This window comes from Neopsephotus bourkii, unplaced genomic scaffold (genome assembly GCF_033783945.1).
Source record: "Neopsephotus bourkii isolate Nb327-2 ecotype Australia unplaced genomic scaffold, CSIRO-AGI_Nbou_v1 NB_1638, whole genome shotgun sequence".
In the NCBI taxonomy this organism is placed as follows: Eukaryota; Metazoa; Chordata; class Aves; order Psittaciformes; family Psittacidae; genus Neopsephotus; species Neopsephotus bourkii.
The window spans coordinates 2,244,301-2,265,154 of NW_026902113.1; the positions used below are offsets into that span (position 1 = coordinate 2,244,301).

At 37.5% G+C, this 20,854-nt stretch overlaps 1 protein-coding gene across 2 annotated transcripts in view; it reads left to right on the top strand.

Moving 5' to 3' along the window:
- ARHGAP42 (Rho GTPase activating protein 42) overlaps positions 1-20,854 on the top strand; it is a 159,923-nt gene that overhangs the window by 45,755 nt on the left and 93,314 nt on the right. For both annotated transcript variants that reach the window (XM_061374435.1, XM_061374434.1), the window contains exon 3: positions 11,523-11,584. In XM_061374435.1, coding sequence (XP_061230419.1) covers positions 11,523-11,584 — 62 coding nt within the window. The remainder of the gene's footprint in view (positions 1-11,522; positions 11,585-20,854) is intronic.

Sequence of the window (20,854 nt, forward strand, 5' to 3'; positions counted from 1 at the left end):
GTACTTTCTAAAATCAAAATCCTTAGTAGAGATTAGAGTTTTAAGCACAGGAAGTCCTTGATCCCTTTCTAGGCCTAAATTCAACAAAGCAATTATGGCAAACCTAACATTTGTTTAAGTATTTGATGATATTTTTCCTAATTAAAGTGTTTCACCATTCACATAATAAATGCACTAAATTTTACAAATCAGATAAACAGTAATAATGACTCTCAGTTGTATTCTGAACACATAGCTTTTATTTCTGCTAATTCAGCACCTGCAAAGAGCCACACACAAATAAGGTTTGTACAGCTGGAAAGATTGAAATATCAGGGTTTTTTCATTTCATTTAAAATATGGATGTGCCTCTGAAGAATTGTGGATTGGCAAGTATGGAATGTAGTCATAATTCTAACCTCGTTGTTTATGGAATGCTAGGATTGAATATTACTTTTGCAGCTTAACCACTGGGCAACATGCAGTATGTTATTTCCCACATTGTCCTGTTACTCAGCTGTTCAAAAAACTTGAGCATCAAGTAGCCATTGTTTTCTCAGAAAGAAAGACTTGTGTTCATAGTCAGTTTATACTGTGATTCTTTCTAGTGGGATTGGGTATCAGTGAACTCCTGAGAAGTCTGATCTGTCCAAGTGAAAGGTTAACGGTTAATTTAGTTAAGGTAAAGATTAATTGGATTAAGTGGACTTTCACAGTATAGGAAGTTATGCTGTTAGTTTCAATGGGCACCAATTCAAGCTCCTAGGGTGTCAAAAGTAGGTCTCCAGAAGCACTTTAAAGATCACTTCGTACCTGTTGAACAAAAGATCATGTGTTGAATAATTTTCCTCACACCCTGATGAACTATGCAGCTATGGAGCTCAGCCCCAGGGTTGCTGGCATTGTCGCTCCATCAGAGGCTGATTTCTGTTTAGTGAATATGATAATTTTAAACCCTATTTTGCAGTGGCATGGAGATGCAGTATTTCTTAATGGCCACATGTCTAGAAACGGTACCTCTTTATTCTGTGAGAACATGGTGAAAATAAAAGATTTTTTGTCACTAGTCCTAAAAGCCCCCATTCCTTCACAGAAGTGTAAAAGCAGGGGAGAGACAAGAAAAGTGATGTACTCATTTATGGAAGGTTTTGGTACAGTGGGCTGTGAGAGAAAGTGACTGCCAGGCCGATCCATTCAGTCCCATATTCCTAATAAAATAGAAGAAATTGCTTAGAAGATTTAAAATGTTTCTGCTATCATTTTGTGATGCTGCATTTTGGGAGAGGTGCTATAGAGTAATAGAAGTCTAGAGTGGGCTTTTTCTGCTGCAGCTCTGCTTGTGTTGCTTTTGAAAACTGTTGGGTTGAAGAACTCGTGCTGCAGAAGGTAGGTAAATTTCCATATTGAATTATATGTTTTCAAAATATTCGCTGCTTTTATAATCAGAGCAGAAGAGGGTAATTCTGACATAGGGTAGGTACATTGCAGATGTTTCTTTAATGAACTTTTAAAAGTATGGTGGAGGTATTTGAAAAGTTGTTTTCTGTAGGTTTATTTTGTTTTTACTAACATATGGTAGGATAGAGAGCCATTATAAACTTTAAAAGTCTTTCAGGACTCTAGGAAATGTTCTGCCCTTGTTTGCTCCATTTAGAATTTTCTACTTGTCTTTGTGAGGTTCTGCATGAAAAGGTCGTGACAATTTACTGGTATTAAGTCAAGTAACTGGATTTATTTAAATTGTGTAACATTGCGTGTCTTAAGGTTATCTCTCCAAGTATTGTGTTTGACAAGTGCTCACAGCGAATCTGGAAATTCTAGATAACCTGACTTCCTTGCAAGCCTTAGTTTGTATAAACGTGTAGCTTTTTTTGTAGGTTTTTGTTGAAAAGGAGTGGAAAGTGCAGATGTCTTGGCTGAAAGTATTGTTTTAACTTTTGTATAAGGCTTATACTTGTTTGTTTAAATATTTGTGACACAATAGCTACTTTTATACCAAAGAATTCTTGAGTATGGTAATGTTTGTAACTGGATTTAGATACCTATGCTGTCAAAGGTTTGCTTCAATAAAGTTCTGTAATAGGGAAAAGGATTTTTATTCCTGCAAGTGGCCCTACATTTCATGCTTTACATTTAGAAAGTTTAGAAAAAAGCCTTCATAAAATAACTTGCTGTATTTGCTCATTAACTTTTGCAAGATTAAAATACTTTAGGGTTAAAATTCCAGTTGCCTGATACGGTATGTACATATTATATTGTACTTGGGAGCATGTCTTGTGAAGCTTTGGGCTTTGATTAAGCTCAGATTTTGATTTGCTGCCTTACATGGTTTACATATTGGTCTGTGCTTTGAGGCACCTGAGGTCTGTATCTGAGGCCTGCTCAGGCAGGAGGTTCCATTATTACTATGGAACTCACTGGCCTCTTCTGCTGGTCTGTCCTGCCTTTATAGTGTGACAGGACCCAAAGACTGATCAGAGGAATTGCGTGTGCCTGGTTATATCGCCAGCAAAGGAAGAGCTTTTCATGGGAATCTGTTCATGGGGAGCAGTCCCTAAAAACTGCATAGGGATTGAATGGCATAACCCATGGGGGTTGGGGGGGGAGACTGTTACTGGATCTGTGATAGTTTCATTATAGCTTCTGTTTTCATGGGGAATTTGGAGCATTTATTACCATCTCCCTGTCCTAATCCTATAAAGAGCTAATATGCTCCAAATCATGATGCAGAGGACAAAGTATCACTGCATTTACAGTGCTTTAGCTACAACGAAATAGAGAAAAGCCTTGGGTTTTGTTTTGTTACTTTTAGTTACATGGATTTCAGTAGCTGTGCTCTGCTAAACTTCTGTGCTTGCTAGTGTATAGTGGAAGATGTGATCATATTTGGAGAAAGGTATCGTAGCCCTTGAAACATAAAGTTAGACATTAAAGTCTTGTCATTTTTCTTGCTTCCTGATTTCTGTAATCTCTTTGCAGAAGTTTTAAACCAGGCATTTTTCATCAGTGTCTCTTTGTCTCTTATCATGCTTTTCCTTCCTGATGTTTGGAAAGTTTGGGTTTATTTTTGTAAGGTAGCACACTTATTCTCAATAATAAAAAAATTTGGCAAAGCTCCTTTCCTCATAGTTCAAGGTGGGAATTGCCATATGACACAAAATTACCACTGGAAGTTGTGCTTCCTGGGAGGATCTAACACTTAAACAATAGCTACTATCTATTTTTCTTATCAGCATGTCTGTGTTAAGTCAGGATAAGCCATCCTTGAAATTGGATGGAATTTTTAGTTTTTTAGTTCATCAGAGTTAAAAATTCAGTCTGGATTAGGTAGAAATTTCTTCAAAATCTGAAAGATTATGGTCCTCATTGATAAAAAAGGTGGGGATTAAGCCCTTGGAGAGTATACTTACCAGATTAATTGTGGAGCAAAAAGTAAGAATTTTCATTTATTGAGTCCAGAATTGCTTCACTTTGTCTGCTTTAAGTATGTCTTGATTCTGTTGTAAGAGCAGTACAGACCAGACAGAGTTGCTTTTACCTTCATGTACCTTCTCATGGTGGAAGTCTTCAAGGAAATGTGCGGTTATTTGGGCTGTGAATTTAAACTACTATCTCCTGGCAGAATTTGCTGTCAATATGAGAGTGTCATGGTATTTCCATGCAGTTTTAAAGCCCATACAGTTGAGTCTTTGCTTCAGCACATCTTTTACTATCAGAAGTACATGTCATTCTATTATAGGAAAGTTCTTTTGCTGTTGTTATGAGGTTGTGTTAAATGTAAACATGGACTAGAGGAGTGCATGAGGTCTTTATTACAGATCCATAAAATCTGATACCCAGATTAGGGAATTAAGAGAAACCAAATGGAGGATAAGGCAGCTCATCCAAAATTAATTTTTCAAATTTAAACGAGACTGAAACCCCATGAAGAAATGAACCATTATCTTGATATTCTAACTTCATTTTCCACAATAGAGTCTTCTAACATGGTTTATCTTTTGACAGCAATAATCATCTTAAACTTAAAACTCATATGCTGTTAGTTTACAGACAGGAATTTACATAAATACCTAAGCAATATTCCATGAAACCTAAACAACAGAAAGCAGTTACTCTGTTTCATCTAATAACTTGAGAAGGAAATCTAGAAAGGAATGAAATGGGTAAGAAAAACAATGGTTTCAAATCCTGCGCTCATTTCCTCTTATTTTGTCTTCTCTTCTGCTTTCCCAATAAACATTATTTACAGTACTCAGCTCAGTGTTCTACACTGAAGCTTGTCCACAGAAGCTGCCACTTGGAAAGTGAGGAAAGTGACCTATGGTATATATGTATGTATGTATATATATATATATATATGCACATGCATCTAGTATGCATACAGTATATTCTGATGTACACTACAGTTATAATATAGATAGCTTTTATGACACCCAAAATTCTTGTTAGGTAGAAAATACTGAGAAAGCAGATTGTTGTCTCTTTATTCCAGGAATTTGTGGTGGCTGGTGTTAATCTGAAATTTGTGATTTTTCTGTCTGATCAGGAAACCATCTGTTGCTCCTCTAGTCCCAATCCTCCCCACCCCATAAGGCTTAAAGCCACAGAAAGCAGGGTGGACGTTTTATTTGATGTTACTTTTTTTTTTTTAAGAACTGTTTGAAATATCATTTGTGGTTGCAGATAATGCTACTTATTAAAAACTCTAGAATAGACCTGTAAATTAGTAACTGTGATATATTTACTTTCATTTTAGAACTGGAAAATATAGTCTCTTTTCCCAGATCTCCCAGCACTTATGGTCTCACACTTTTTCTGCTTTGTCACTGGGTCTAGTAAACAAGTTTTAATCCTTAGGAAAATTCCTTATGGGTCTTAGGTCCATCTTGAATTCTGATCTAGTAATCTATTACTTTGTGGGAGAAACTCACTTGTAGGCTTTAGTTGAAGTTCATGAAGTTCAAGCATGAATTCAGAGCCTGCTGTAACGTCTATGCTAGATATGACCAGTTCTGGAGAGAGGCTTGACTGACCTTCCTCCCATAGTGTGTTGGGAGCAATGTACAGCACAGTCCTGGCATTTCCCCAGTAATGAAATCTCTGCAGGCTGGTGCATTTTTTGCTTCTTATACAGCAGGAAGACCAAATGACATTTCTGTATGTATAGAATCATAGAATGGTTTGGGTTAGAAGGGACTTTAAAAAGCAGCTAGTTCCAACCTCCCTGCTGTAGGCAGAGCCACCTTTTACTGACCAGGTTGCTCAAAACCCTGTCCAACCTGGCCTTGAACACTGCCACAGCTTCTTTGGGCAACCTGTTACAGTGCTTCACAATGCTCACAGTAAAGAATTTCTTTCTGATACCTAACCTAAATCTCTCTTCATTCAGTTTAAAGCCATTGCCCCTTGTCCTTTTACTGCATGCCCTGGGAAAACCCCCCTTTTCAGCTTTCTTGTAGGTGCCAATTAAGTACTGGAAGCTGCTGTAAGGTCTCCATGAAGGCTTCACTTCTCCAGGCTGAACAACCCCAAATCAGCCTGATTCATCAGAGAGATGCTTCAGCCCTTTGATCACTGCATATTTTTTTCCATGCTGGCATTTAGATATCTGGAAGTTGTGCTGATACCTGCTTGGAATGCTATAAAATGTTGTTTAGTGTACTTCAGAGGATTTAAAAATGCCTATGCATTTTTTAAGTGTAAGTGTAAATTAAACCAACAGTCCATTTCACAGAAAAGAGCATTTATTTTTATTCTGTCTTCCACAGTAACTTTCCATTCCATCTCAGCTTGGACATTACCTTCCAAGCTTGGCTTTATGTCTTTGAATTAACTATTGGTTATATAATACCACTTCTAGGTTTTAAATACGTTGCTTTCCTTTTCCAATAAAATACAAATGGTGTCATACCTATTGTATGTAACATTCAGGAGCGCAGTATAACACTGTACACTTTAGAATTAAACTAATTATTGGTAGAATTGCTTCAGTAACAGACATGCTGTTTCAAGGTGATGCATTCTATTCTCTACACAAGTGTAACAAAAACTTTATATAGTTTATTGAAATAAAAAGTTTCAAAGTTGTTTCTTTTTTGTTTGTTTGTGTGTTGTTTTTTTTTGGGGGGGGGAGTATTTATTTATTTATTTTTGGGCTGCATCAAAAGGAGCGTGACCAGCAAGTCGCAGGAGGTGATCCTGCCCCTCTATTCTTGCTCTAGTGAGACCTCACTTGGAATACTGTGTTCAGTTCTGGCGTCCTCAGCATAAAAAGGACATGGAACTGCTGGAACAAGTCCAGAGGAGGGCCATGAGGATGATCAGGGGACTGGAGCACCTCCTGTGTGAAGACAGGCTGAGAAAGTTGGGGCTGTTCAGCCTGGAGAAGAGAAGGCTGCGTGGAGACCTCATAGCAGCCTTCCAGTATCTGAAGGGGGCCTACAGGGATGCTTTGGAGGGACTCTTCATCAGGGACTGTAGTGATAGGACAGAAGGGGTAATGGGTTAAAACTTAAACAGGGGAAGTTTGGATTGGATATAAGGAAGAAGTTCTTTACTGTGAGGGTGGTGAGGCACTGGAATGGGTTGCCCAGGGAAGTTGTGAATGCTCCATCCCTGGTGGTGTTCTAGGCTAGGCTGTACAGAGCCTTGGGCGACGTGGTCTAGAGTATGAGGTGTCCTTGCCCATGGCAGGAGGGTTCCAACCCAAACCATTCTGTGATTCTATTAAGCAAATGTTTTTTTCCTAGGAACCACTGGGTTGACTTCAATGCATTATACCAGAATTCTGGAGCATAAATGTGGCTTAATATTAATAATAATATTGATAATGCATCCTAGAATTTCAGCTAAATGAGGGTTTTTTAATCCTTTTTCATTTCTCCCTTGTTTACTTAGTGCTACACTGAGCTTCATTTCTCTTTTGATTATGCAAGTACAGTTGTTTGTGGAGTTATACCATATGTTTGAAATATTTGCTTCCTTACACAGCTAATGATTTAAAAGATTTAACTTAAAAATAAAAAGGGTGTTTGGTTGTTTTTTTTTAATACTAGGAGCTGTTTCTCCTGAATTAGGGAAATTTTGCAGGAAATTGTTGCTGGGTTGGGAACACTCCAGAGAAAACAGCTGGTGACCTGCTTTAATTGTGGTGAATGAGACTGCAAGTATACAGCTGGGTACATATACCATTGTTTTTGCTTGTTGGGTGTTGCTTGTCACAGACATCAGTTCCATCATGATGCTAAGTGTATCTTACAACTCCTTTGAATAGCCCTTAATTAAATAGCAGACTGTAAAACTATTTGGATTTTGTAAGCTAGTATCTCCTAATGGCTTGGAATAATATACTAAGGCAGGACTTTGTATTACTTAATGGCTCATGCTTCTTGAAAATAATTAAGAACTCCATTGTATTTAATGTAAGTTAGGTTTCATACTGTACTTTATATTATTGCTATGTTTTCAGAATTTGCTTCTTATCAGCACATTCCCATGACATTTCCGCTTGTAAAATACTTGACTCTTCCTTCCCTCATCCCCTTTTGTATTTAGAAAGTTCACTTTAATTCTTCTTTCTGTATCCTGATTAAAAAGAAGGGGAGGGGAAAAAAATGTTGTTGCAGCATTAGTAAGAAAAGATTGTGAGTTCTGTGTGTAATTCTTGGGCTTCCTGACAGAGCAGAGGGCCACATCTGACACAAATGTTTCTGATTTTTAAATCTTCTGTATTTTAACTATGCAAAACTATGTACCCATCTGTTCTCCCAGCCCAGGCCCCATGTGAGGCAGAGCTGTCGCCACTCTGCAGCCAGATCAGGCCTGTGGGAAAAGAAGGGAGGAAGAAGGGAAAAGTGCACCCTGTGAAAAGAGGAGCACAGGCTGCCTTGCCTTGCCTTCGCCACCAGTCCCACTGCAGCGTCAAGCACAGATGAAGTTCTCTAGGGACAGACCCTGGCTTTTAATGAGGTCACACTGAGTAGGGGTTGTATGGGAAGAAGGGTGTAATAACATGAAGGATTCAGAAGTACTGCCCTACTCATTGGTCTTGTAGGAGAGCTGGTGGTGGTAGTGTTTTTTTTGATGGTGTGTGCTGCCATTGCAAGGACAGAATAACCACTGGGGTCACCAGAGGCATCAATGTTGCTGAGCTCTGTCTGTGTACTGGCTGTGCATCCTTACTTATGGTCTGTACTACATGATTCACTTGTTCTCCCTGTGAACCTCCTGAGATGGGAAGGGATGGTCCATGGCTTTGTGGGCACCTACTGTTCCAAAAAGGATGGATGTGGTGGGTGTTAGGCATGGAACAGTGGAGACACATTCAGGATTGCAGTGTTTCTGCAATGAAGGTGCCTCTAGGATCAGGGGAACAGTTTGTCTTAATGTTTAGGGTGTAGATTTTGTGTTCTTAGTGAAACTTTGGCATTATAATCCCTCAAAGGTGAAACCATGTGGAAGAGAAGATGGAGACAGCTTTTCTATCTTTGGCTGAGGCACTGTATATGTGATATACTTAGTACTTTTGTATTAGGGCTAAACGTTGAAGAAAATCTTGATTTGCATATGCCATTTTAGTACTTCTTCCTCTTTTTGTCTTGGATCCATTTAAATCCTAAGCAAAAATTTCAACTTTGAAACTAAAAATCTGTTTCTGCCTTGAAGGAGGAAGGTTAGGAAGGTTAATCAGAAGCTTCTCTTACTAGATTGTTCTTTCCTCCTTCTCACAGTTCCTTGCCAACCTTCTGTGAGGTTTCTGATTCTTGCTTTTCTTCATTTATTACCTTTTTGCTCATGAAATACTGAATATTACCTGACCAGAGGTGATTTGGTTTGGTTTTTTTTCCACAACTGTGTTGCTTTTGCCTGCCAATCCCACACCCTTTTCGTTTGATTTAGATTCAGTCCTGTCCATACTTTGTGTCTGGGGAGTGGCAGTATTCCTGCTTGGGTGCTGAAAGGTGTGAAGTGCTAACTTTCTCATTTCAGATAACAAAGAAAAAAACCCTCATGACTCTTTGTTGTATTAAGCATGGTTTTAATGATGTGATCAAGAACCAAAGTGAAGAGGACTGTAAGGCTTGATGTGGGTAGGGAAAATTGAAATTTCAGTAGGTTAGTATCTGGTATGATGGCGCTTGGTATGATCATTTCTTTTTGAAATTTGAAATTATTCTGTCATTGTGAGTGATTCCACAGTAAAAAAAAGTGGAAAAAAGGAAAAGGAATGGAGTTCTAACATGCGACTGCAGTAATATATCTTGCAGTTAAAAATCACCACTTATTTCACTGAAATTATCTGGAAACTGTTTCTCTTGCTGGCTTTACTAGAAAGTCAGCTGTTTCTCTGAAGTACATCCTAATTCCCTGAATAGGTAATAAAATTCAGACAATATGTTTATCTAGTTTATTTTAAAAGATTAACATTTTCTTAGTGGTGGGTAAAGAATCACCCTGCCACATGTGCAAGGGATGAACTGGCTCTGCCCTGGTTTCAACAGGTAAGGATAGTTGTTAAATTTGAGGATATTGGTGTGAAAATATGAAATAGTTGGGCTCATTGTTTATTTAGTTTTTAGGATTTCGTAATGGCTGCATAATTATTCTTTAATGTAATGCTTAAGAAATTTCTTATCAGTTAAATTAACTAGTCCACCTCTATGTCTTTACCTGATTTTGACTGATGGGACATTATAAGCTGAATGTAAGAGACTGAGTTAATTCAGTGGATAGTAAACTATGTTCTTGATTATCAAGCTGTAACTGATAAAGATTGAGCTGGTAAGTAACTGAAAGGCTCAGCTGTTGAGCCTGAGTCAAAGAATTCAGAAGTTTGGGCAGGAAGCCTAGAATTTCTTTTACCTAAAAAGTGGCAAAATTTTTTAGTTTTTGTGCTCTTGGGCAAAACAATAAAGGAAAAGGCTCAGCACAATTTGATGGACATTTAACATACCAGGTGTATTTGGACTAAACAAAAACTCATGAGTAATGAGGAAAAAAGAATTTGTCAGCAAAGAATGACTTATAGCTCAAGATATGCAGGTATAGAATAACAGTTGGAAAACATGGAAGTTGAAACAAACAGTGAAGTGCTTTTCAGCTGTAAAAGTTAAAAGAGAGCAAGAAGAATGCAAGGGTGACTTCTGCAATGTCCAGGTGGGGTAAAGGATAAAAATGATTTGAGTATCGTCCAAAAATAAAGTAGCAATCCATGAATGCCGATAAGGCAGTTAAGGCAAGCCGGATACTGGTTCCCTCTTAGAAGGTATTGGAACATAGCAGATCTTCTAGAAAATGTGCTTATTTTGTTAAAAATTTCCAGGAAGTTGGGAAAAGATGAAGCCATATTATTGGAGACTGTCACATTCTGGAAAAACACTGAATAATATGGAAAAATAGCCAAGAAGACAAAAGTTCTGTTAGCATGCCCTCAGCAGTGTACACTGTTAACTGGGGAGACTTTTCTAAGCCTGTTCTTTTGAGGAAATTCTGTAAGTTGTATTTCCTTGAGTTTTTTTTTCTCTTGCAAAGATAATTTAGATTGCATCAAGTTTGTTGTGAGAAGCTTTAGGATTTAGGAATCTGCATTTTGAGATGAGAGCTTTAAACCATGAAATTCAGCATCCTGACACTGGCAGCAATTGCTGCTAGATGCATTAGAAGAAAGCGAAAAAAGATACTTAGCTGTCTTCACATGACTTTTCTCTGGCATTTTTGATTGTGGAACTGTTATGCTGAATTCTGAATAACCCATATGCCCTTGAAAAAATAATATAAATGGGAAGATAGATTTTTCTAGAGAGGTTTGCTCCACTTCCTTATGTGAGAATGAAGCCTTAATAGTTTTTTAATGTTTTCCCCTTTCTTGCCCTTTTTTATGGGTTAATACTTTTATTATGTTTCACTTGACATTTGCTATAGCCCTTTGACTTATATTTGAAGGCAGTTTTGAGCAAAGACTCTCACAGCTGTAACAGAATTCAAAGCCTGCTAATAAATCAGTCATCTGTTCTTGTCACCTGAGAGTTTGTCCTTGTAAAACATAAAGCCAAAGAGCTGCTGAACCTAAACACTTGGCATAAGTAACACATTTCTTCTACAGTGTTGACTTTCAAATTTTTACCTGAATATTTTGCATAGTTCTTGAAAATATTTGTTGCTGCACTTTAATAGGAATAACTCGGTATTTTCTTTTCAGTTTCCTTCTGCTCCTAGTGCTAAAGTAAATTTTGCTGCTGATTGAGTTCTTTGTTTTGAGACTGATCTTTGAACATTTCTGGAAAATCAGTTTGCCATGTTCTGATTAAAAAATTATTTCTAAAATACACATGACTCTCAACATTCAGGTTCTTTTCCTTTGTCTCTTATATGCTCCTGACCTGCTGCTTGCTTCAGTCTGGGCCTCATTTAATGGATACTCATTTCAGTGAAGTACTATATAAGAACAGTATCTTATCAGTACAGCTTAAATCCAGATAACGGTCTTCTCTGCTCTCAAAATATATTTCTGACCAGGACACTGAGTTTTTTTGTTTTCTTTTCAGCCCAGTCACTGAAAGAGTTTGCTCGGCTTCTGATTGCTGTTGAAGAGGAGAGAAGACGACTGGTAAGTCTGCAGGCAATATTATGTTGCATTGGGCATCTTTTTGTATAAAATGGCACACTTTATTCCTCCTGAAGTGCCTTTTTTTTTTTTTTTTCTTCCCCATTTGTGTAGTAGGTGTTAAGCATTTCATAAGAATCACTTGGAATTCTGCAAAGGCAAGAAATGTGTTACCACAGACTGCGGCTGTGGCAATTTTTAGTGAGGTTTTCAGCCAAATGGTTATTGCATTGATTTTAAAAACTTCTTCTTCACTCCCCATCCGAAAAAATAACATTTGAGTGCTGCTGTACCTTTCCTTTCGCCAGTCATGGCCCGTTAGTCACAAGGCACAGCAATAAAGTAAACCGCAAACAAAGAGCTTGCAGTGGAAATGTCGGTATTTTTATTTAATGAAATACTCTTATTAGTGTTATTCAGTGAATGTATCCTAGAAATTTGAGAATACGATGAACAAATGGTAAGACAAAGCATATTCATCACCCCTGAGAAATCTTGTAGAATACATTATAGATCAGACTTGTCAGATTTGTTCTTTATTATGGTATTACTCCCTTTGTTTCCATAAGGACGAATATATGAGTGTAGCTTTGTTAATGAAATTATAGGTGTATTCTTAGAGAGGTATTTTTAAAAAAGTCCACATAAGCAATGAAATTGGTTTTCTTTTTTCTCCCTTCAAAGTCAGTAATGAGTGAAGAAGTTGAGGTAAGGATTAACCTCGGGAGGGGAATTTTTAAAAATTGTGAAAGTTTAACTAGCTCTAATCCATCCAATAATTACTATATCTGTCCTGGTTTTCCTTCATCTTACGGGTGCTTAGGGAGGTGAGGGGAAGGATTTTCTGACTCAGATTGGAGCAAGCATTAATCCAGGAAGAGGCTGGTACATGAAGTTCTCTTATTCCTAGGAGCAAATAACCATGGAATTGGTCTCCCTCTATTTCTATTTATGTATTTAATGTGGTAACTTCATAAATATTTATATGGTGCAGTTGCATAGTTAGTATCACCTAAACCTATGAAAGTGAAAATCTTTTTGCTTCATGCTAAACACTTTTTCCTGGTAGGTGGAGTGAGGTGACTGTTCAGTACCACCTTAAAGATGTTTACCAGACAACTTAGTCATTACTTAGCTAAACAAGGTTTCAAACTAATAGCTTTCCAGTTTAGGTTAAAGGTTATTGTGAGCTAACTATTAGAAAAAGGAAAAACAATGAATAGGTGAATGTTTTATTTTTCAAACTGGTTAATCTGTCATAATATGTATGTGTAATTTCCCTTTTTTTTTTTTTTTTTTTCCTCAGAGGAGTCATTCCCTTTTTTTACTCTTAGAAGTTTCTGGTCTGTCTGGTTTATAATTTGATCTTCCCATGTGACATTTTACTTTGTATGTTGTAGGAAGGCCATTAGAGTAAAAGGGGGAAACCCCATAAATTTTATTAAGTGAAAAAAGACCATTCTCACCCTTGGCCAGTGGTGAGTCTGTCTTGGAGCCAGCTGGAACTGGCTCCATTGGACATCGGGAAACTTCTAGCAGCTTCTCACAGAAGCCACTTCTGTAACCCTGTTGCCAAAATCTTGCCATGCAAAACCAATACACTGAGCTGTTGGATCCTAATCATAGAATCATAGAATAGTTAGGGTTGTAAAGGACCTTAAAATCATCAAGTTCCAACAGGGACACCTCACACTAAACCATATCACCCAAAGCCTCGTCCAACCTGGCCTTGAACACTGACAGGGATGGAGCATTCACAGCCTCCCTGGGCAACCTATTCCAGTGCATCACCACCCTCACAGGAAAGAATTTCCTCCTTATATCCAATCTAAACTTCCCCTGTTGAAGTTTTAACCCATTACCCCTTCTGTCCTATCACTACAGTCCCTGATGAAGAGTCCCTCCAAAGCATCCCTGTAGGCCCCCTTCAGATACTGGAAGGCTGCTATGAGGTCTCCACGCAGCCTTCTCTTCTCCAGGCTGAACAGCCCCAACTTTCTCAGCCTGTCTTCATACAGGAGGTACTCCAGTCCCCTGATCATCCTCATGGCCCTCCTCTGGAATTGTTCCAACAGATCCATGTCCTTTTTATGTTGAGGACACCAGAACTGCACACAATACTCCAAGTGAGGTCTCACGAGAGCAGAGTAAAGGGGCAGGATCACCTCCTGCGACCTGCTGGTCACGCTCCTTTTGATGCAGCCCAGGATATGGTTGGCTTTCTGGGCTGCAAGTGCACACTGAAGCCGGCTCATGTTCATTTTCTCATCGACCAGCACCCCCAAGTCTTTCTCCGCAGGGCTGCTCTGAAGTCCTGGGTGAGATGTCAGTCTCATGGAAAAATATTTTATGTATTATGTTAAGTTCAGCAGAATGCAACCATCAAATCATCATAAACAAAATAGCAAATAGTATTCATGTGTGGCAAAGCTGCTCTTGATGGGAAGTTATTTGCATCCAGCTTTTTACTAAGTTTGAAATAATTCCAGTCTGTTTACTCTTCAGGCTGATTGCTCATGCTGAGAGAATCAAGGACACACAATTATCATTGTAGTAATATTTGAATAAGAAAAAATCATCTAACTTAAGATTTTTCTGAATTTTAAAAAGTTTGATCTGCCTGTTGGTGGAATTTTTTTAATTATTATTGGAATTAAGCAATTAAAGTATCACTTTTATCAAAGATGCTTGGTTTTTATTCTCCTGTTCTGTTACTGCAGTTTTCTATGTGCCATTGTAGAAACCAGAGGTCCTTGTGAGGATCAGTGTGCCATGCTATATGCTGTACAGATTGCTAGTAATAAGGGTTTTCTGCTTGACAAACTTGTGATTTAACTGTGAAATCTTCAAAAGTTTTTTTGCTCATTTCTGAAGAAGTATGAAGCATTCTGCATACACTTTGATTTCTCTGCTGGCAGCACTTCAAGCCAACCAGTTTATAGATAAGGGATGATTTTAGAAAAAGTTCTGAGCTGATGGGAAAGTTTGAGGTGGGGCATTCAGGTCTTAAAGAATTTTATTTCCTTTGCTTCTGCATAAAAAGAGAACACTTGGAAAAGGTGTTGGTGTTTTGGCTTTGGTTTGGTTTGCTGTTTTGGAGTTTTTGGTTGGTTTTTTTTTTTGTTTGGGTTTTTTTTTAATTTTTTGACATTTTGTGGAAGGCTTGGAGAAAAATATCTAGTTGAGACTGCTTATGGATACGCTTCATCGTACCATTTACAACTTCCTTTTAATTCTTGAATTGTGTGACAGTAAAAGGCAGTACTGTATCAGCACATACTGTATTGAACGGCAGATGTTAATTTGGTTACCAGCTAATGGTCTTATTTCCCTGCCTTGATTTTTTTTTATTACTAATTTATGAGCTTGTGTAGAAGTGTATGAATGAAATTTTAATATGGAAAGTATATATTAATATCACCAATTTATTTCTCATCTGATGCTTATTAAATTCTTCATAATTACCATTATTGTTTTGATGAACACAGAGATAGTTAGAGTGCTTGCCCACTGGATGCAGAAATTATGTCTTTCCAAGGAAATAGTTTGAGAAGTGCTTAGCAAGTCTTCTGTTCTTGCATGAAGAACCAAAAGGAGCTCAGTTTTGTTTTCTTTAGAAGCAGTTAAAGAAACAAGATATTATGAACAGTATTACCGGAAAAAACACCGCAGTGTAAGGTTAAATAGAACTGTGTTTCACATAAATGTTCTGTTGTCTGAAGCTTTGCAGCCATTATCATTGGCAGCAGTAATAATATGGGAATTAATGTAAGTCAGTTTCTTTTATCCTGCCTTTTATTTCCTGATGCTAAAAAATTTCTAGAAAAACAAAGTCCATGCACCAAACATTTACCCTTAAAAAGCAAATAAAGGAGAAAATAACTCATAAGACATCTTTTCTTATGATATACAGCCTCATGTTTGATATCTGTCATTTCATGGTGTTGGTAATTTGATGATGCTGTTGGTAAATGGTGCATTAAAATGACTGAACCAAGCAGCTCTGATTTTTTGGGTTTACAAGTAGCACAAACAGTATAAAGAGTCAGTTCATCTCCACTGCCCTTCCAGTGACTTTCAGGAACAAGCCACCAGGGAATGCAAAATAATGACCTCTATTTCTCAGTGATTATTAGGGAACAATAGAGATGCTATAATTTAATTTCATGTGAATATTTGGATCTATATCAAGGGAACTTACTTGAAATAATTTCCTTCCGTTCTGGCTGAATTTACGTTGTTTCTGTTAAACCAGTGATATGCTTTTATTTAGAGGTTCATGCATTATTTATGTTTCCTATTCATTTGATATTGTTAGTAACCTTCATAACAAAAAGAAATGTGCTGGGAGTGATATAAAACACTAATTCCTTTTCCTTTCATAGGATTATGCTGTGTTGACGTAAGTATAGATGAATTGGTTCATGCTTCTGGTTTCCTCTTCCTCGAGATTCCCTATCAATTTGAAGCACTGACTGTGTTGTTTTGAGTGTAGCTCCCTGATTAGTTTGAAAGTTTACTAAATCCCAAACTGAATCAGGTGTCTTGACTCTTAATATTCCTCGCTACTTACCCAAGTTTTTATGAGTTGCTGGCAAGTGATAAATGGTCTTAGGGCTATTCTTTCTGTCTGGCATTGTGAATCAGCGAGATGTGTTTGGTTACTTTGAATTCCTGATCAATATTAAATACTTTATGTGATAGTATATCTTCTGAAATGAATAGTTGTGTACTGTGCTCAATGAATATTTTTCTTTCTAATGTCTGCCCCTTTATATCTCATAATCTTCATGCTTCAGAGAATGTTTCATTGTGGACTTCTTTGTATTAGCTGGATGTTCTCTTTGTGATTTTGTATTTACCTTCACACAAGGGGTCTGATGCTATCTGCTTCCAGAGATAGCATCAAAATATTCAAGTTTCAAAAGCTGCACTTGAAGAAAAATAAATGAACTGTTAAAACCAGTTATCCATGGAATGGTACATAAAATCAGATACCAAAGGACACAGCATGTTGTTGAGCAGAATTAACTTTTTCCCTATAATGTGAAGTGAGTTACAGATTGCATCTGAGGAATAAGCAGACTTTTATCCACAGGTACTGCTTATTCTTCAGTTTATAAAGGGGAGATACTATGAAGTCATTTACATTAGCACCCTCAAACTGCAGAACTTGCAGGTGTCATTTTGTTTCATGTAGGCTTTCTCTTAAAATGATTAAAAAATAGTGTATAATGTTGGGTGTATATACTTGGTAACTGTTTTCGGTGCTTTTCACCTCTCATACCAGGTTTTTGAATTTAAATAAATCTCTTTGGTAGGAACCTGCCTGCAAGCAGACTCTGAAAGTATATTATTACAAGTGAAGGAGCACCACCACAAGTAAGAGGGTTTCTTCTCTTTGTGATTAGGGTCAGCTTGTCTTAGGGTTTTTTTTGTTTGTTTGTGTGGAACACACCCCACCCCCATTTTTTTTTGTTTAAATTAATTTAAAAGCACCTTAAAGTTGGTTTGGGGGAGTTGGGTTTTTTTCCTTATGCTTAAGCTGATCTGCAGATATCCTTCAAACCAATTAAGGAAGCATGTATTGTATTGTTAAACTAACTTCTTTGAAAAGACTTCCTGATTTCTTGCATCAAACTAGTGATTTGGAAATACCTGTTTGCTAAGTAAATGAGCTTTCTGTTGAGCAAGGAACAGTCTTTAGTCAATGGAATTCTGAAAACTAAGAAAATACTGAGTTGCCCAGAGAAGTGGTAGATGTGCCATCCTTAGAGATATTTAGGGTCAAGCTGGATGTGATTCTGGTTCTGATCTAGAACATGTCCCTGCTCATTGAGGGGATTTGGACTAGATGACCTTTAAAGGTCCCTTCCAACCTAAACTGTTCTGTGATTCTAGTGTATGGTTTTTTTTTAGACTGTCAGCTTAATGTCTACTGGCAGTAAAGCTAAATTTTAGAAATATTTGGAAAAATTATGGAAAACATATCACCTTCTTTTTGCTGAACCCCCCTTTTGAATATATGCATTTCTGGTCTGAAAGCATTGTGTTGACTAGAAGAGGTGCAGAGATGGGCAACAAGGAAGGCTAGACACCTGGAAGCTCAGGATGAGTAAAGGGTGCCTTCAAGGAGGTCTCTAAGTAGCTTTACTTCAAATAAATTCAGTCAATGTTATTTGGGGGCCTGGGATTCATTAATTGCAATGACATATCACAACACCCTTTAAAATTTTTGACAGATCAGACCTACTAGTCCTCAATAGCAGGTTCACTCTTCAGCCCTTGAAATGAGATACTTCTTTCTTTGTTTCTTTTTTTCCCTTATACAATTGTCAGTCCTGCTTCCTTCAGAACTAACCAGAAAAAACATTTCAAGTCTTATTTCAAATAGAACTAAACATTTCCGTTAGTCTTCTAGTCCATTTCCTGATCTGAGTCATTTGCAAATATAATGAGAAATGAGTGAAAAGGACAAAAGAGAAAACACCTCATCCTTTGTTCTCCTGTTATTGAGTGCATCACTAGGGAATTTATTCTGTGCGCAGGGAAGAGGTGACAATGACAGATCTTTATGCCCCCACCAGCAAAAATCTTTCACACCTCGAAGTCACCAGGAAAGGTCTGCTGAGTAGGGCAGTGCACCAGCAGCAGTCCTCTTTTGCCTACAAGGTATGAGAAGTGGGGTTCTAAAGGACTGGTTTGGTAAAACATCTACTTCAAAATGCTTAAAAGAGTAGTTGCTTTTCTAGAAGAAAACTAAATCTGCATCACTGGAGGAAAGCTGTGGCTTAGAGTGCACGGATTGGTTATTGCTGCTTCATCCCTTTTTACTGTAAATTGTTCCTGGAAGTCTTTGGACAAGCCATGGATGCTTCTCAGTGTTGGAGAGCTCAGCAGAATATGTTCAGCGTCACTGTGTTCCTGCTTCCTTTTCATCCTCCTGGAATTTGTCTCAGATCCCAAACTGTGAAAAGAGTAAGTTTTTTTTTATGAAATTTGCGTAACACATAGCTACATGTGCACTAGTCATCTACGTTTCTCCAGTTTGGACTCACATCATGGAATCTGTGAAGAGAAATTGGAATTTCCCAGATATTGTCAAGCTTAAGTAGATGCTCGAAATGTAATTTACTGGAAATGTATGTATATGTTTCTCTTCAGGACATGTAAATTTTACCTTCTTCATGGTTAATTTTGGTGAATCTTTGGTTTTTGTGGAAGATGCTAATTTATTCCATTTATTTTAATTTATAGAACAGTTTTGCTTATTTTTCCATTTGTCTCTTCTGGAGAAAAATAAGTTTTTATTACCTTACATAACATAATATGAATTCTCATTTTTAGAATATGCGGAGGCTTTTGCCTACTGCCCTTGAAAGTCATTGCAGAAGAGAGAGGATGTAGTCTGTAGCAGTGTAAGATTTTCTTCTCTGGAATTGTTGGAAGAACTGTGCTACAGAAAATTTGAACTAATAAATGGTTTTTGGAACCAGATTTGTGACCCTAGAAGTGGCATCTAGAAGAATGTTTTTGTATTCATATTAATTGTGTATTTGTAGAGTATTTCTTGGACCCTCTAAGAAAATACCCAGTCTTCCCTGTTGTGTTGGTACAAGTGTTTGTGTGACTGTGTAGTGAATATAATTGGAGAAGTGATCCAGCTGGAAAAACAGTTCCTTTGGCCCTGACTTTGTCAGCCCCTTCCCCTCATTTTAGTGCACCAAAGGAAAATGATGACCCTCTGGGACAGAATTACTATCAAGAAGATAGTAATTTCTTTGATATAATTGCTGTCAAAAAGATATTTGATCTATGCCTGTAGATGTTATCTGTGACCGCTAGTAACTGATAAATGAAATAAAGAAGTGATAGGCATATTCTCTCAGGCAAGCTTCCTATTTGCATATCTGCAACGTGATCCTTTGGTGTGTTCATGTTGAGGGAGAACTCGCAATGCAGCTTTCCCTCTTGCTGTGTATTGCACTAGAAGGAATCCTGTTTGCTATCTTTCCCTGCACCACTCAAGTACAAAAATATACGTGTTCAGGGAATGTTACTTAGCATTTGTGCTCAATTAAAAAAACAAAACAGAGTAATAAAAGTAAACAGCTCACGTTCTGTTATCATTAATGTAGTTTAACATCTAACATCTGTATGTAGGCATGGACATTCCTGAACTTTCCCTAAATAAAAAGCACTTACTAGGCCAATTTGGAGATAAAATTATGGATTATCTTAGTCTGGCTATTCCAGATGACACTGCATCAGCTTCCATAATTTTCTCAGATAGTAATGTCTAGGAATGCGTATGAAGCTCTTAGTGTTACTTTTACCCTTGATACATTCCTAATTTTTTTAAGTATAGTTTTGATTTCTCTAATCATTTTAATTCTTTAAAACCATTTGTTCCATTGTTATTGTGGAAATGAATTAAAAACCTGAAGTCATCCATATCATCTTCTAATTGTAATCATGTAATTATAATATTTAAAAGATCAAGCTGATCTCACTAGAAACTAGTTGCAGCTAGTATATCTCACATCACGTGTGTCAATACCTGTTGCTGTCCGAGATGAAAATATATGTCCCTGTTTTCTTTAATATTGCACAAAGTACCTGTCGAATCGTTTTGATATGACAGAATAATGCCATTAATACAGAATATATTCAGAGATTCATGATGATGAAGTCGACAGAGAACCTACTGTTCATATTTTGCACTTTCTTAGCAGCTTTCTCTTTTCTTTGTGCTTTTTCCTTGGAAATGTTGATATGAATGTCCACAGTGAGGAACTGTAGCATGTGCAAGGTCTTTTGCACCCTGTGCTGCTCAGCTTGGTGCTGGATAATTCTGTTGCCTTGTAAATGTACCAGTTGAGGAAGACAGCAGTCTGACTGTTTTTAGAGACAGTCTTTGCTATTTTCCAAGATAGCTGTCATAGAACAGAATTGCGACATAGTTATTTTCTTGTAGTAAACATTTTTAGTCAGAAGTGTGAAAGTGTAGGTCTGTCACACCAATCCCAGCTGTTTGTGTAGGCTGGTTAGCTGGCATCAAACAGGGAGCACTTGTCTGTCGTGATGAGGCCAAGAGACTGTGAGTAGGACCTGGGACGATTATTGAGAGGAAAGGAAAGGGGTGTGGAGATAAAGGGCTTCACTAGCTCTGCTTCTTGTTTACAATACTTCTTAACATTCAGGTACCTCTAAAATCTTATATAAACAGTATACAAAGACTTACTAAGAAGGATTTCAGAATTAGTGTCCTTG